This window comes from Eptatretus burgeri, chromosome 17 (genome assembly GCF_056783735.1).
Source record: "Eptatretus burgeri isolate ZD-2024b chromosome 17, Ebu_testis_v1, whole genome shotgun sequence".
Lineage (NCBI taxonomy): Eukaryota > Metazoa > Chordata > Myxini > Myxiniformes > Myxinidae > Eptatretus > Eptatretus burgeri.
Window position 1 is genome coordinate 1,760,950 of NC_140977.1, and position 13,050 is coordinate 1,773,999.

The 13,050-nt window shown below is 39.3% G+C and overlaps 1 protein-coding gene across 8 annotated transcripts in view; it reads left to right on the forward strand.

Moving 5' to 3' along the window:
* The window catches only part of LOC147009079 (uncharacterized), a 143,714-nt gene extending 132,775 nt beyond the window's left edge, over nucleotides 1-10,939 (forward strand). For 4 of the 8 annotated variants that reach the window (XM_085862701.1, XM_085862702.1, XM_085862703.1 and 1 more), the window contains one exon: nucleotides 5,539-10,016. In XM_085862701.1, the coding sequence (XP_085718827.1) occupies nucleotides 5,539-7,571 (2,033 nt within the window). In that variant the 3' untranslated portion in view covers nucleotides 7,572-10,016. Of the gene's footprint in view, nucleotides 1-2,542; nucleotides 2,631-5,538; nucleotides 10,017-10,121; nucleotides 10,273-10,401 lie in introns of those variants that run through there. The other 4 variants (XM_085862706.1, XM_085862708.1, XM_085862707.1 and 1 more) reach the window with 4 other exon arrangements.
* The last annotated feature ends 2,111 nt before the right edge of the window (nucleotides 10,940-13,050 follow it).

A 13,050-nucleotide genomic window follows, 5' to 3' on the forward strand; every position in this document is an offset into this window, starting at 1 on the left:
TGACCTCTAAATGCTTAATCACTATTTTCAATCAAGTTTCCTTTATTCTTCTGTTTTAGTGTTTGTAAGTGTTTGTTAAAATATTTTTCAAGTATATTGGTCAGTCGATTTTGTTATTCTGTTGGGTCGCCGAAATAGGTGACCCTTATTGTCAGTAATTCTGTCTGTTTGTTCGTTTGTCATCAGCATAATTGGTAGAAAACGTGGGCCGATTTTGACCAAACTCGGGTGGTAGGTACATCTTATGACCTAGTGCTTTGGAAATTGTGACGGTTGCTGGGGACGCTTTGGTTCCCTAGCAACAACCGAAAAACCTTCAAAATTGGTACTGTTCACGCAAAATCAATTCCGAAAGCCATTATCCCACTTAGGGTTATGAAATTTGGCACGAATGATCTACAGGTGATGCTCTATCAAATATATTCCGGTTTTTGTGATATATGGAATACTTCACCCGCAGCGCCCCCTACAATTAGGGTATGCGCGAAAATTGAAGGCCCCCTAGCGACCAGGTGAGTGCATCGATACGAATGAAACTTTGCAGGTTCATGGTACTCAATGAGTACTACAACTTTGCCTCAGGACATATTGACCGATTTTGCTTAGGTCAGGGGTCAAAGGTCAATTAGTGCAAAAATCGATAATATGCGAGAGCTGGAGGTGCCTTCGTGCCAAATGCTACTTCTCCTAGGGTTATGGTCGGGTGGTCATGAAAATTCACACTAATCGTCTGGAATACATTGTGCACAAACGATCGAGCCGGATTTTCGATTTAGATCTTTGTTCACCCACAGCACCCCCTCGAACTTTGGGGATTTCCGATTTCAAACAGCATTTTCGGTACTTTTCATTCGAATGGATACCGAGTAGTTATCAGTAGATGGAACTGGATGAAATTTGATATGCATAATCTTAAGGTGATTCCCTATCCACTATATGGCATCCATTTTGCTCTATATCTTATAGTTTCCATGCTCGGCGACCCATCACCACCTACGAGCTTGTCTGTCTGTCTGTTTATCGCCTGCAGATCACAATTCTAAACCGATAGTCATGAAACTTTACCAAGCTGTAGAGGTAGTCTCAACTGAGAAGCCTATTGATTTTGAGGTCAAAGATCAAAGGTCATCTTGAGGTCGAATTTCTAAAATCATTTTTCATCCGATTGACTTGAAATTTGAACAAGATTTGCATATTGCGTCACTGAATTTGGAAACCAACGATTGTTGAGGTCAAAAGGTCAATTCAAGGTCAAACTTCTAAAATAATCAATTTAAATCTGAAGAATAATCAATTTTCATCTGATTGACCTGAGCTTTGATTGAGATTTTCAATTTTAATCTTAATCAAATGGTCAATTTGATGTATCCATGGCAACCTTTGGAGAGGGAGGTGGATTTTGCAAGAATCGTTCTCTGCACGACGTCTTTTTCTTGTTTGTTTGTTTGTTTGTTTGTTTGTGGCCCTACTCCTCTGAGCTCCTGAGGTTAATCGCCGCAAAACTTTATAGGATAACTTGTTTACCATAATGCACCTAAATAGGAGTTTTAAACAAATTTTCTTACAATTCATAAACTATAAACACCACAAGCTGCCATATGTCACCATCTCCACAAGAGTCGACCCATATATACAATGCTTCATAAAAAGCCCATTTTCTTTTGGATTTCAACCCCATGCCGATATATTTAGTGAGGTGGTAACCTCCGATCATCAAATATTGTATCAACGTGAAAAATAACGGTCAATTAACACCTTACCATGATCGGTAAAATCAGCGGAGTCACACGACCTCTCAAATGCGCTTATCATTCAAAAACCGAACATAGTACAAATACAACCGATACATCGTTTTGAAGTTATTTCTACTGCTCATCTAGAGACGTAACTCTCAAGGGTGATAATATTTTGTAGAAAAAAAATGTTGCCATCTTAGCTAATTTCACCAAATATACACCTCACATATACATGCATTGTATAATAAGAACCAAGTTAACATCGTGATTCGATGTTTTGATCGTAATTTGATCATAGAGGCTCGATTAATTTCATCGTAGATGTCTCACCTCGAATGAGAAATTTTTTGGAGTGTATATTATTGGTAGAAACGGGAATTCAGTGAGGAGATATCTTAGTGGGTGGAGCTGGAAACCTTGGCAACCATTATTTTTTTTTTTTGATTTTCAAATGGTTTCTGGTTACTATTATAGAAATATTCAATCACAGGTGAGATAGATATTTCATTTCTTACAATATTATCGTTATCTCTGACCTCATAACTATGTCTTATCGAAGGGGCCATTCAAAAATTACATACATAACTTGTGGGGATTGGGGTTTGGAGTTGGGTGGGGGTGGGTATATGTGCAAACATTATTGAGTTTTACACTTCCAGGGGGTTGGGGGAGGTTTCCAAAGCCGTTATGTAACGACCTTTTTCGTTCCATATTAAAACGATCTATTAAAAGGACTTTTTGAACATTTTTTGGGTGAGCATTCCCATAACCTTGAATGAGGTTCTGATCGAGCTTTTCCCCATTAGCCATGGCTATTAGCCATCACTCTAAGCTGGTTGATGGAAGAAAAAGTGAGGCCACCTCCCTGAGAAGAGGAAGAAGAGGCTGCAGCAGGTAAATATAGGTTATCCATCTCTACATCTGAAAGCAAATTTTTTTTTGATTGTGACCTTACTGCTTTGAGCTCCCAAAGTTAATTTGTGACAATTTTCTACGATCAGATTTTTAACCACGATGTACCAAAATCGGCGTTTTAAACAGTCATGAGGAGGTCATTTGGCCCGTTATTGCAGTGTTGCACTCCATTGTTATTTTATTTACTGACATGAGGTAATTTCTTCACTACAGCTTCACTCCTTTACACCCTGTACCACCTGTAGACCCCATTAGACCCTTTACACCCCTTAGATCCTTTAATACCCATTTAGACCCTTTTGAGACGTATAGACCGTCTTCGACACTTTTTAGACCAATAGATCTTTTGAGACCCTTTGGACAATTTCAGACCATTTAGAGTTTAGACACCTCAGACTGCTTTTGCTATTTTGCCCTTTAGGCCCTTTTAGACATTTAGACCCATTTAAAACCCAAAGACCCTTTAAAAACTTTAGACCCCCTCTTGACCCTTAAAATACTTTAGACCCCTTTTAAGACCTTTAAGCCACTTTTGACCCCTCTACACCCTTTAGAAAATTGAAAAAGATTCCCCCGAAAATTGTTTTTGACGACCTTGTTCGTGCACCATTCGCGTCACATCACAAGTTGCAATGATGAATCAAAACTGAAATCCCAAAGTGAAACTGATCTAGAAAAGGGAAACAAACTATTGATCTATGGATCATCGAATGGAAAACCAGAATGATATGCTGTGCGAAATACTGAATGCAAATTGCCGAAAGCAAAGCTATGGGAAGTATAGAGAGAGGGGAAAGGTTGGGAACTGAAGAAGCGATGTGGAGAGAAATAGGTGCCTGTAGGTGGGTGGTTGGTATGAAAAGAACTTTGGTGATCTTCCATCAGACGGTAGGCCCAAAACGTGCCTAAATTTGTTTCTCAGCCGAGCTTTCATACAAATATCATCCTCACTCCTAAGCAGCACTTTGGAGGTACAACAAGCATTGATTGGAAATCTTCGCTGGTGGAATGGAATGAGGTTGCCAAGGTTACGAACTCCACCTACTACGATATCTGCACATTGAATATTTACATTGAATTCCCGTTTGTACCAATACACACTCATTTGAGGTGAGATGTTGCTCATTTGAGGAAGGACGTCAATGAACCTGTCAGTCATGGGTACCCTGCTATATATATATATATATATATATATATATATATATATATATATATATATATATATATATATATATATATATATATATATATATATATATATATATATATATATATATATATATATATATATATTTTAAACAGTTCTACATTTACAGGGTGTAACAAAATTCTGGAATCATAGGTTAATCATGTATTTTTGTTTTTGTGTAACAAAATTCTGGAATCAAAGGCTTTTATTCTTGCAAATGTTCAAATTGTAATCTGTGCTGTGCTTTGCAGTTATAAACTCAGTGTTTTGTAATTTCAATGACTGCATACAGTGTATCCATCCTGATTTTGTTACATTCCTCTCAAATAAGTTCTTTCAATGCCTCTATTATTATTATTCACGGAGGGTAAGCATACACAACAGATTTCAGAAAATGAAAATACAAACAATTAACCTATGACTCCAGAATTTTGTTCCACCCTGTATGTTAATATAGATCATAATTGTTTTTGGTAAATAGTTCAATTTTTTTTTTTTTGGTAAGTTTTTTTTTATTTTTTTTTATTTTTATGTTTTCTTCCAGTCCTGTCTTGAGAACAAAGTTTCAGGTCTTTTAAGTCTGAAGATGCACAACTCAGATTGTGTTTTCCCAAATTTAGGGAGTCTCTAAGGTAGGTCTCACGTTGCTAGCCATAAGGGGAGAACTCATGTTATGGGTCTTGGTCACTGAAAAGGTCTTCAAACAAATCGATGATTTCACCTCTCGTTTTGCTCAAAATACTGTTTTCAATTTTATTTCTGATACAATTTCCTGTGAAAGAAAATAACTAAGTATTAATTAACTCCATTCATTTAATGCAATATTTTAATATGAATAAATATAACTAACTAGTAAAAGAAAATCTTACCTCTATAGATTTGGTGTTTGATTCCAAAACATCAATTTGAGTGTAGAAGTCAAAGGTAGGACACGCACTGCAGATCCACGGCATTTAAAAGTCATCCCAACTCATTTCGGTAAATTCCATTCTCACCAACATGCCACAAGGTTTTAACATGTGTTTAATTAAATATCTTTGTTGAGCAGAGATATTGAATACAATAAACAAATCCCAATATATTATTTCTTAACATTCTCGATGGTGATTAAAGTCATAAGTGAATAAAACACTGATATACTACAAAACAACCAAACATTTATCGGCTTTTTTTTGAGTTCAATGACCAAGGAGACCATGAACAATTAATTAATGTAAAGATGGTAAGACTTGTTAATGTGATGAGATATCAATGTGGGGAGAAATAGGGAGTGATATTTTGGGAGTGGGAGGTTTTGATCATTATTATCATCATTACTGTCAAGATTGCTCGGGGGAGAAGTGAGATTTTGGAGAGGGATTTGTGGGACGGTCGGAGAGTTTTTTTCCCTTCACCCATTCACTTACATGGAAAATTTGCGGAGTTTGTGGGGGAATACGTCTGAGAATTCTCATTTTTATATTAATTATCTCTTACCAGGGTAAAAGTGTTCCTTCAGGTCTAGTTTGTTTTCTTATTTGGTAAAGTGTAATATTCTGGATTTTTTTTAATGCTTCCTATGAAACTTCCCCCCTTTAGGAAATTTAGACAGAATGTCAATATTTGATTTCATTACAGTAAAAAAAATATTTTCCATTGTCCAATAATTTCACACTAATCATGATTTATGAATGTGATATTTTGGAATTGTCTTTACAGAGAAACATTTGAAGTCGGTTTCTTGTTCCAAGTGTTCACAGTTGTTCTACACAGACGATTCTATCATTGAGGATATGACACAAACGTGTCAGGACAATGATAAGTTTGACAGAGTGTCCAACTATTGTAAAAGTTGTATGAAGACACCAAATCAGAACCAAAGGAGTAAGCGACCACACAAGTGTTCTGTGTGTAATGAAGCATTTACATCGTTAACATCTTTACAAACACATCAAATAGGTCACACAGGGGAGAAGTCTCATAAGTGTCCAGTGTGCAGTAAAGCATTTTATCGCTTATCTTCATGGAAAGATCATCAAAAAGTACACGTGGCGGAGAAACCTGACAAGCGTGTTGTTCGTAGGAAGGCTTTTGCAAAAGAAAAACCATTATGTCACAAAGGTATACGCAATGGAGAGAAACCCAACATGTGCTCTGTGTGCAGCAAGGTTTTTCCTTTGCCATCAGAATTGAAAATACATCAAAGAATACATACCGGAGAGAAGCCCTTCAATTGCTCTTTGTGTCACAAGGCTTTCACTCACAGATCAGCATTAAGAAGCCATCACCGAATACACACTGGTGAGAAGCCTTACAAGTGTTCCGTGTGCAACAAGGTGTTTGCTTCTTGGTCAAACCTACATGGACATCAGAGAATGCATACGGGAGAGAAGCCGTACAAGTGTTCCCTGTGCAACAAGGCCTTTGCTTTTTCATCAGGATTGAAAATACATCAAACGATGCACACTGGAAAGAAGTCTCACAAGTGTTCCCTGTGCAACAAGGCTTTTGTTTTTTTATCGGGATTGAAAACACATCAAACAATCCACAGTGGAGAGAAGTCTTACAAGTGTTCTGTGTGTGACAAGGCCTTTACTTACAGAACAACGTTAAAACGCCATCAACGAATGCACACCGGAGAAAAGTCTTACAAGTGTTCCATGTGCAACAAGGCCTTTGCTTTTTTATCAGGATTGAAAATACATCAAAAAATACATCCTGGAGAGAAACCCTACAAGTGCTCTGTGTGTCACAAGCTGTTTGCTCGTTTGTCAAACCTACATGTACATGAGACGGTGCATACAGGAGATAAACCATATAAGTGTTCTTCGTGTCCTAAGGCGTTTTCTCATTCAACACATTTGAAGAAACATCAAAAAACACATACTGGTGATAAGCCATTCGATTGCTCTGTGTGTCGCAAGGCCTTCGCTTGCAGAGGAGCGTTAAAACGTCATCAACGAATGCATACAGGAGAAAAGCCCTTCAAGTGTTCCGTGTGCAACAAGGTGTTTGCTTGTTTAGCAAACCTGCATGGACATCAAAGAATTCACACGGGAGAGAAGCCATACAAGTGTTCTTTGTGTCCTAAGGCCTTTAGCCATTCATCACATTTAAACAAACATCGAAGAACGCATACAGGAGAGAAGCCATATCAGTGTTCTTTGTGTATGAAGGCTTTTACTCATTTGGCACAGTTAAACATACATCAAATAGAACATACAGGAGAGCATCCGTACAAGTGTTCTGTGTGCAACAAGGTGTTTGCTTGTTTGTCAAATTTACATGAACATCAGAGATTGCATACCGGAGAGAAGCCCTTCATTTGCTCTGTTTGTCACAAGGCATTCGCTCAAAGGAAAACGTTAAAGATTCATCAATGCATACACACAGGAGAGCATCCCTACAAGTGTTCCGTGTGTAAGAAAGTGTTTGCTAGTTTGTCAAACCTACATGGACATCAGAGAATGCATACGGGAGAGAAGCCGTTTCAGTGTTCTTTGTGTCCGAAGGCCTTTACCCAATCAAATCATTTGAAGAAGCATCAAAGAACGCATACTGGAGAGAAACCCCACAAGTGTTCTGTGTGCAGCAAGGCCTTCGAATTTTTATCAGAATTGACAATACATCAAAGGACACACACTGGAGAAAAACCATACGAGTGTTCTACCTGTAATAAGGTGTTTGCTCGTTCATCACATTTATATCAACATCAAAAAATACATACCGGCAGAACTCTACACCAAAGCTAAAAGCTAATAATAAAAAGGTGTTGCCTGTTCTACAACCAACAACAACTAAGTTCTAGATGAATCGGAGAAGATTAAATATACAGAGCTGGAGCTTAGAGGAGAAGGAAATCACCCTCCACCGCAAAGTGTATTCTGCGCATGAAGCATGGTGGACTAACGGTAAAAGAGAAAGATTTATGAACAAATTGAAACGAACAAAGTTTCATAATTTGGTTCATGAATAATGATCCTCTACTGAAAAAGGAGATGGACATTTTGAGTTCTGGGAGAACTTCCTCCCAGCTCCTGAAACGCGCAAATGGTGATAACAGCCAACAAGATAAGCCGAACTAGAAATGACCGTTTTTACAGCCATTTTTCCCTGCTGTGCAGGGGTTTGGCTTTTTGTGAGGCAATGTTTTTATGGCCGGATGCCCTTCCTGACGCCAACCCTGGTCGCCTCTTACGACACACAGGGATATGGTATACCTATTCTAACCGGGGCATACACCGGGACCAGTACACTGGCACTCATTTCGCCGACCTCGGAAGGATGACAGGCTGAGTCAACCCCCTGGTGTTAATTCAGCAGCCAACGGGGCTTGAACTCAGGACACTGGGATTCCAAGCCACCACCCTAACCACTAAGCCAACACCAGGCTTCAGCCGAACTAGAAATAATCAAACTATTTGCATGCAATACCACATTGAGATTGCAGCACTCGGAAGGAAAGATCAAAATTTGCGGAGTGAAAATACGACACGGGATCCTCCAGGATGACAACCTCTCCCCTTCTTGTTTTGTCTAGCCAAGACCCATTGAGCAACCTCATTAATGAGCAAGGACAAGGATACACCCAAAGATCGAACAGAAGAACATCAAAAGGAACAGGAAAGGTGACTCTTCCATGGTATTTGGATGATTTAATGCTCTTCGCACCGAACGATGAAGGAACAACAAAAACTAATAAAACGGTACTCTGAGGATATTCAAATGGAATTTGGCAAAGATAAACGTGCCAAATGCAAATTCGTACAAGGTGATCAAAAAGAATGGAAAACACTCATTCATATCGAAGAACAACACAGGAGTGAGAAAACGAAGCATCATATAAATGATTCGGAGTGGAAGAGGATCACCAAATGCATCAAAAAGAAATGCGCAAAACAATTGCCGAAGAATACCAATGGAGAATGAGGTTAATCCCAAAAGCACATCTCTCCCCATGAAACGAAATCAAAGCTATAAACCCAAATCAAAGCAGAACCAGCATTCCAATATGATGGAGCTTTACCAAGTGCACAGAACGATGAGTGTCAGACTGGCTAAGTACGTGAAAAGCTCAATAGACTACCAAATCCAATTTGTACACAATCACAATGACAACAAGGTAGAAAAGGTGTATCTTGCTCATCTTGCAAAACATTTCCTCGAACAGGTGTGAAAAGACGATTCTTCACATTAAACTTAAACAACTACGAATACATCTGCAATGTTTGCAAAGAAAAGAAAGGACAATTATAATATGAAATATCATCAAATATACACCGTGAATCGGAAGAACGACAAAAGAACAGGAAGATTTTAATAAGAGCTAAACATTGAGAGTTGTCAAGAAGAGATCACCTTACCTGGGATGGAGAATGAATCATCATAAATTCTCAAGACCAAGGACACCATGTCATTGGTGTTGAGAACGTGACAGGATTGAGTCAATCGGACAAGTGTTGGTTTTGCAAGGTGTCGTACCAATCACTTTGTTTCGGGACGTAAAAAAAAGACACGCATTTCAGAACAACTGTACAGACAAAGGCACAACAATGTATGCAGATTAATCCACTGGCACATCCAAAAAAAACCTCAATATCCCAGTCTAAGAAAGCATGGAAGTACGAACCAAATGCGATCACTTCAGCAATCCAACGCAAAACACGACTTTGTGAATGAGTGAGAATCGTATTACAAACACACTGGGCATTACACAATAGTTTTCCCCCATGGGGGAAAGTGCTTGCTTTTGTTTCAATGAAGGATATTATTTGAGCTTGCTTGTGGACTTGTAAATTTGCTTTGAAATGCATTAAATTATATTTGTGCAAACTGTAATGCGAATACTTTTCTTTCTTTTCTTTTTGGTATACAAAGTCAAGGCTTGTGGAAGAGCTAAAACAAAGAACGGATCAGGATGGAATGGAACAAAACGAACATCAGTAAGAGAGGAGAGAAACACCAACAGCTGGGCTGAGGGACAAAACAGACAGAGACAGACACACAAGGTATGTGCGTGAGAATGAGGGGTAGAGACAGACACAGGGGGTGGACAAGATGGATGCAGATGCAAACTTTTTTTTAATACCTCGTACAAGGTCTAAGGCTCATAATGGAGCTGACACACACACACACACACACACACACACACACACACACACACACACACACACACACACACACACACACACACACACTACATTCGACAGCCACTAAGCTTGAGGGAAGTGTTACTTCCCGAGATACTCTGGATACCAGTGACATCATAACAATGGCGCTGCTTTTCTCACCGCACTCAATAGGGCATTTCCTCCTCCCCATGGACGCCAACCGATGGAGATTGTCTGTGCTCTATCCTTTTAAATGCTGAATATTGAACAAGGATGCAGCACCTACCATTTTAAAAGTCTTTGGTATGACTTTTGGAAGGAAAAGCGAGAAATTTCAAAGGAGGTGGGCTTGGGTGGGGGCTTAACGGGGGTATGTTTGTCCTTTGCATTGTCTTTTACATAAACAACCTTGTTCATAAAGTGAAGAGACTCCACTTGGCCATATGGTTGACATTCTTTTCTTGCGGTACAGCAATGGACCATCACTGCTGGTAACAACCTATGCACACCATCAGAGCTGAAAATGATCAATTTTTGTTGCAAAGGAGAAACATGTATAATGCCGATCTTTACACCATGAACATTGTCCTGGAACTGGCAAAAACTAGTCCACACTGGGTGAAGAGCAAAAAGAGATTAACTTTGGTGTCAGGCTCAAACTGAACTCTGCAATCCTGTGTGAAGCTCTCTTCAGAGCTCAAAATGGAGGATAGCAATAGTTGAGGATTAACACAAATGGCCAACTAAAGTTTGTACAAAGAGATTTGGCACAGCAGGGCTGAGTTCCCCATTCTGGCAGGCCAACTTAACCATACAGTGAGAACAGTCTTCTCATTTGGAGTTCATGAATGGGATCAATGCTGAGCAAGACTTTAAGTCTGGGCATCATAAGTGGTCTTACCTCCATTAATCGATGCAATGCCTGGCCGCAGTGATTATTGAAATGTATGTCATTTATTGCTGAGATTGTATGATTTGTATAATTTAATAAAGTGCTGGATCTTGTTTGACTCCTTGGACACTCCATTTCTGCCTTCTGCCCATCTATGGTTCCATGCTGATCACTGCCCTGGGGGAATTTTCCCATCCTGATTGGAGGGCTATCTTGCACTGGTATTGAATGTGTCATTTGGCCGTGGTATACCACTGAAATGGTATTTTTGACTTCCGGAGTAATGCAGCATTCTACGCTACCCCCTGCCCCTCGCAATCCTCCAACTCCTCGCAATATTAATGGACCTCTAAAATGTACACATTGCTCCCCTTTGATCCTTGAAAAACAGACATTACTCCAGGATCCGGGAGTAAGCCACTGGCCTCAACGAAAGAATGCACCTCAATAATAGAGCTTCCCTTACTAGGTGGTAATCTTGTCTGTGGAAATGAAATCTTATTGGAGTCAGGAAAATGGTCTTCTGAAATACCTGTGTCACTTCATCAAGGGTGAAGCAATGTTCTCAACCTCTGTCTCTGTCTCTGTCTCGTCTCGTCTCTCTTTCTTTCTGTCTCCAGAGTTCTTAGCGTGCAATTTGTCTGTGCCAAGATGGTGTGTGACTCATGTGGCCTGTCATTTTTTATTATTATTTACTTACAGTATTTATAATGCTTCAGGTATTGTTTGGATTTCAATAAATAATTATTTATTATTTTTGTTGACAAATTTTATTTATTATTGACAAAGGTCAATTATAATTGACCTTTGTGATCACCTTGATGAAATTGTGAAGATCTTCGGAAATGTGCATTCCACGTCCTTTGCAACGGAAACATTTTCCACTCTTAAAGTAGTCGGGTACTCTGTCACTTTTTTATAACCTGTACAGTACTCTTCCAAAGTACCCATCAATTCTACTGATCACAAAACAAATTGAACAGGACATCAACGCTGGTTGTCTGAAGCAATTGTCATCCATCTTAGTTCACCCAGAAAACTTTCTTTCAGATTTTATAACCATACTTGCCAAGAGAATTTAACTGAACGTGCACATTGTTCTTGTGTGCATTGCACTGGATGCTGATACCAACTAGACTGCTGGTGTGATCTATGACACATGCCAACGCATGGAGAAGTCATTACCAGACTTGTCTAAGTTAATACGTAGTGATTTTAACTCTTGCAAATTGTGTGGGAAATTATATTGTGATGGTTTTGGCTTCTTGGGGGGTAAAGAGAGCCACTCTTACAGTCTAACTAGTTATTTCGTACTATTTTATTTAGTTAAGTATACTGTGTACATTTAAGCAGATATGTGTTGTAGGTGTCGAATATATCATTTTCCGACTTCTACACTCTCATCTACAGCCATTTCTCACACCACACAGCGCAAGCATGCATTCCTGCCTTTTTCTCCGTTAAAACTCATGCCGCAGAACGCTTTGCTCTCTCTTCCAAAACCTCTCCAAACTGCCTCAAATCGGTTTCGTGTACTTCTCTCAAGAAGTCCGCACCAGATGGCCCATCGATCATCATTAAAGGTGATGCCAGTTCTAAAAAGCCTACCTTGAGTCCTGTTTGAGGTATGCAAAAAAAATACTCTGGAGATTCTGAAGCCATGTGGTAAAAAGTTTTGTGGTCTGATGAAACCAAGATGGAACTTTTTGGCCTAAATGCAAAACGTTATGTTTGGTGCAAACCCAACACAGCACATAAACCAAAGAACACCATCCCTATTGTGAAGCATGGTGGTGGCAGCGTCATGTTATGGGGTTGTTTCTCATCAGTGGGGACTGGGGCACTTGTCAGGATAGAAGGGAAAATGGATGGAGCAAAATCCTGGAGGAAAACCTGCTGCTCACTGCAAGAAAGCTGAAATTGGGAGGGAAGTTCATCTTTCAGCGTGGCAACGACCCGGAGCACACAGCCAAAACTATACTGGAGTGGCTATGGAACAAAAAGATACTTCTCCTTGAGTGGCCCAGTCAGAGCCCCAACCTCATATAAATCAAAGTACTCCGACCTCATAAAATATTGCCCAATCAAGATATGCATAGTTGGTAGAAACCTACCCAACAGACTCACAGCTGTCATTGCTGTAAAAGATGCTTCCACCAAGTATTAACTTGATGGGGTTGACGCTTATCCAACCAAGCTATTCTAGTTTTGTATTTTTAATTCATTTTC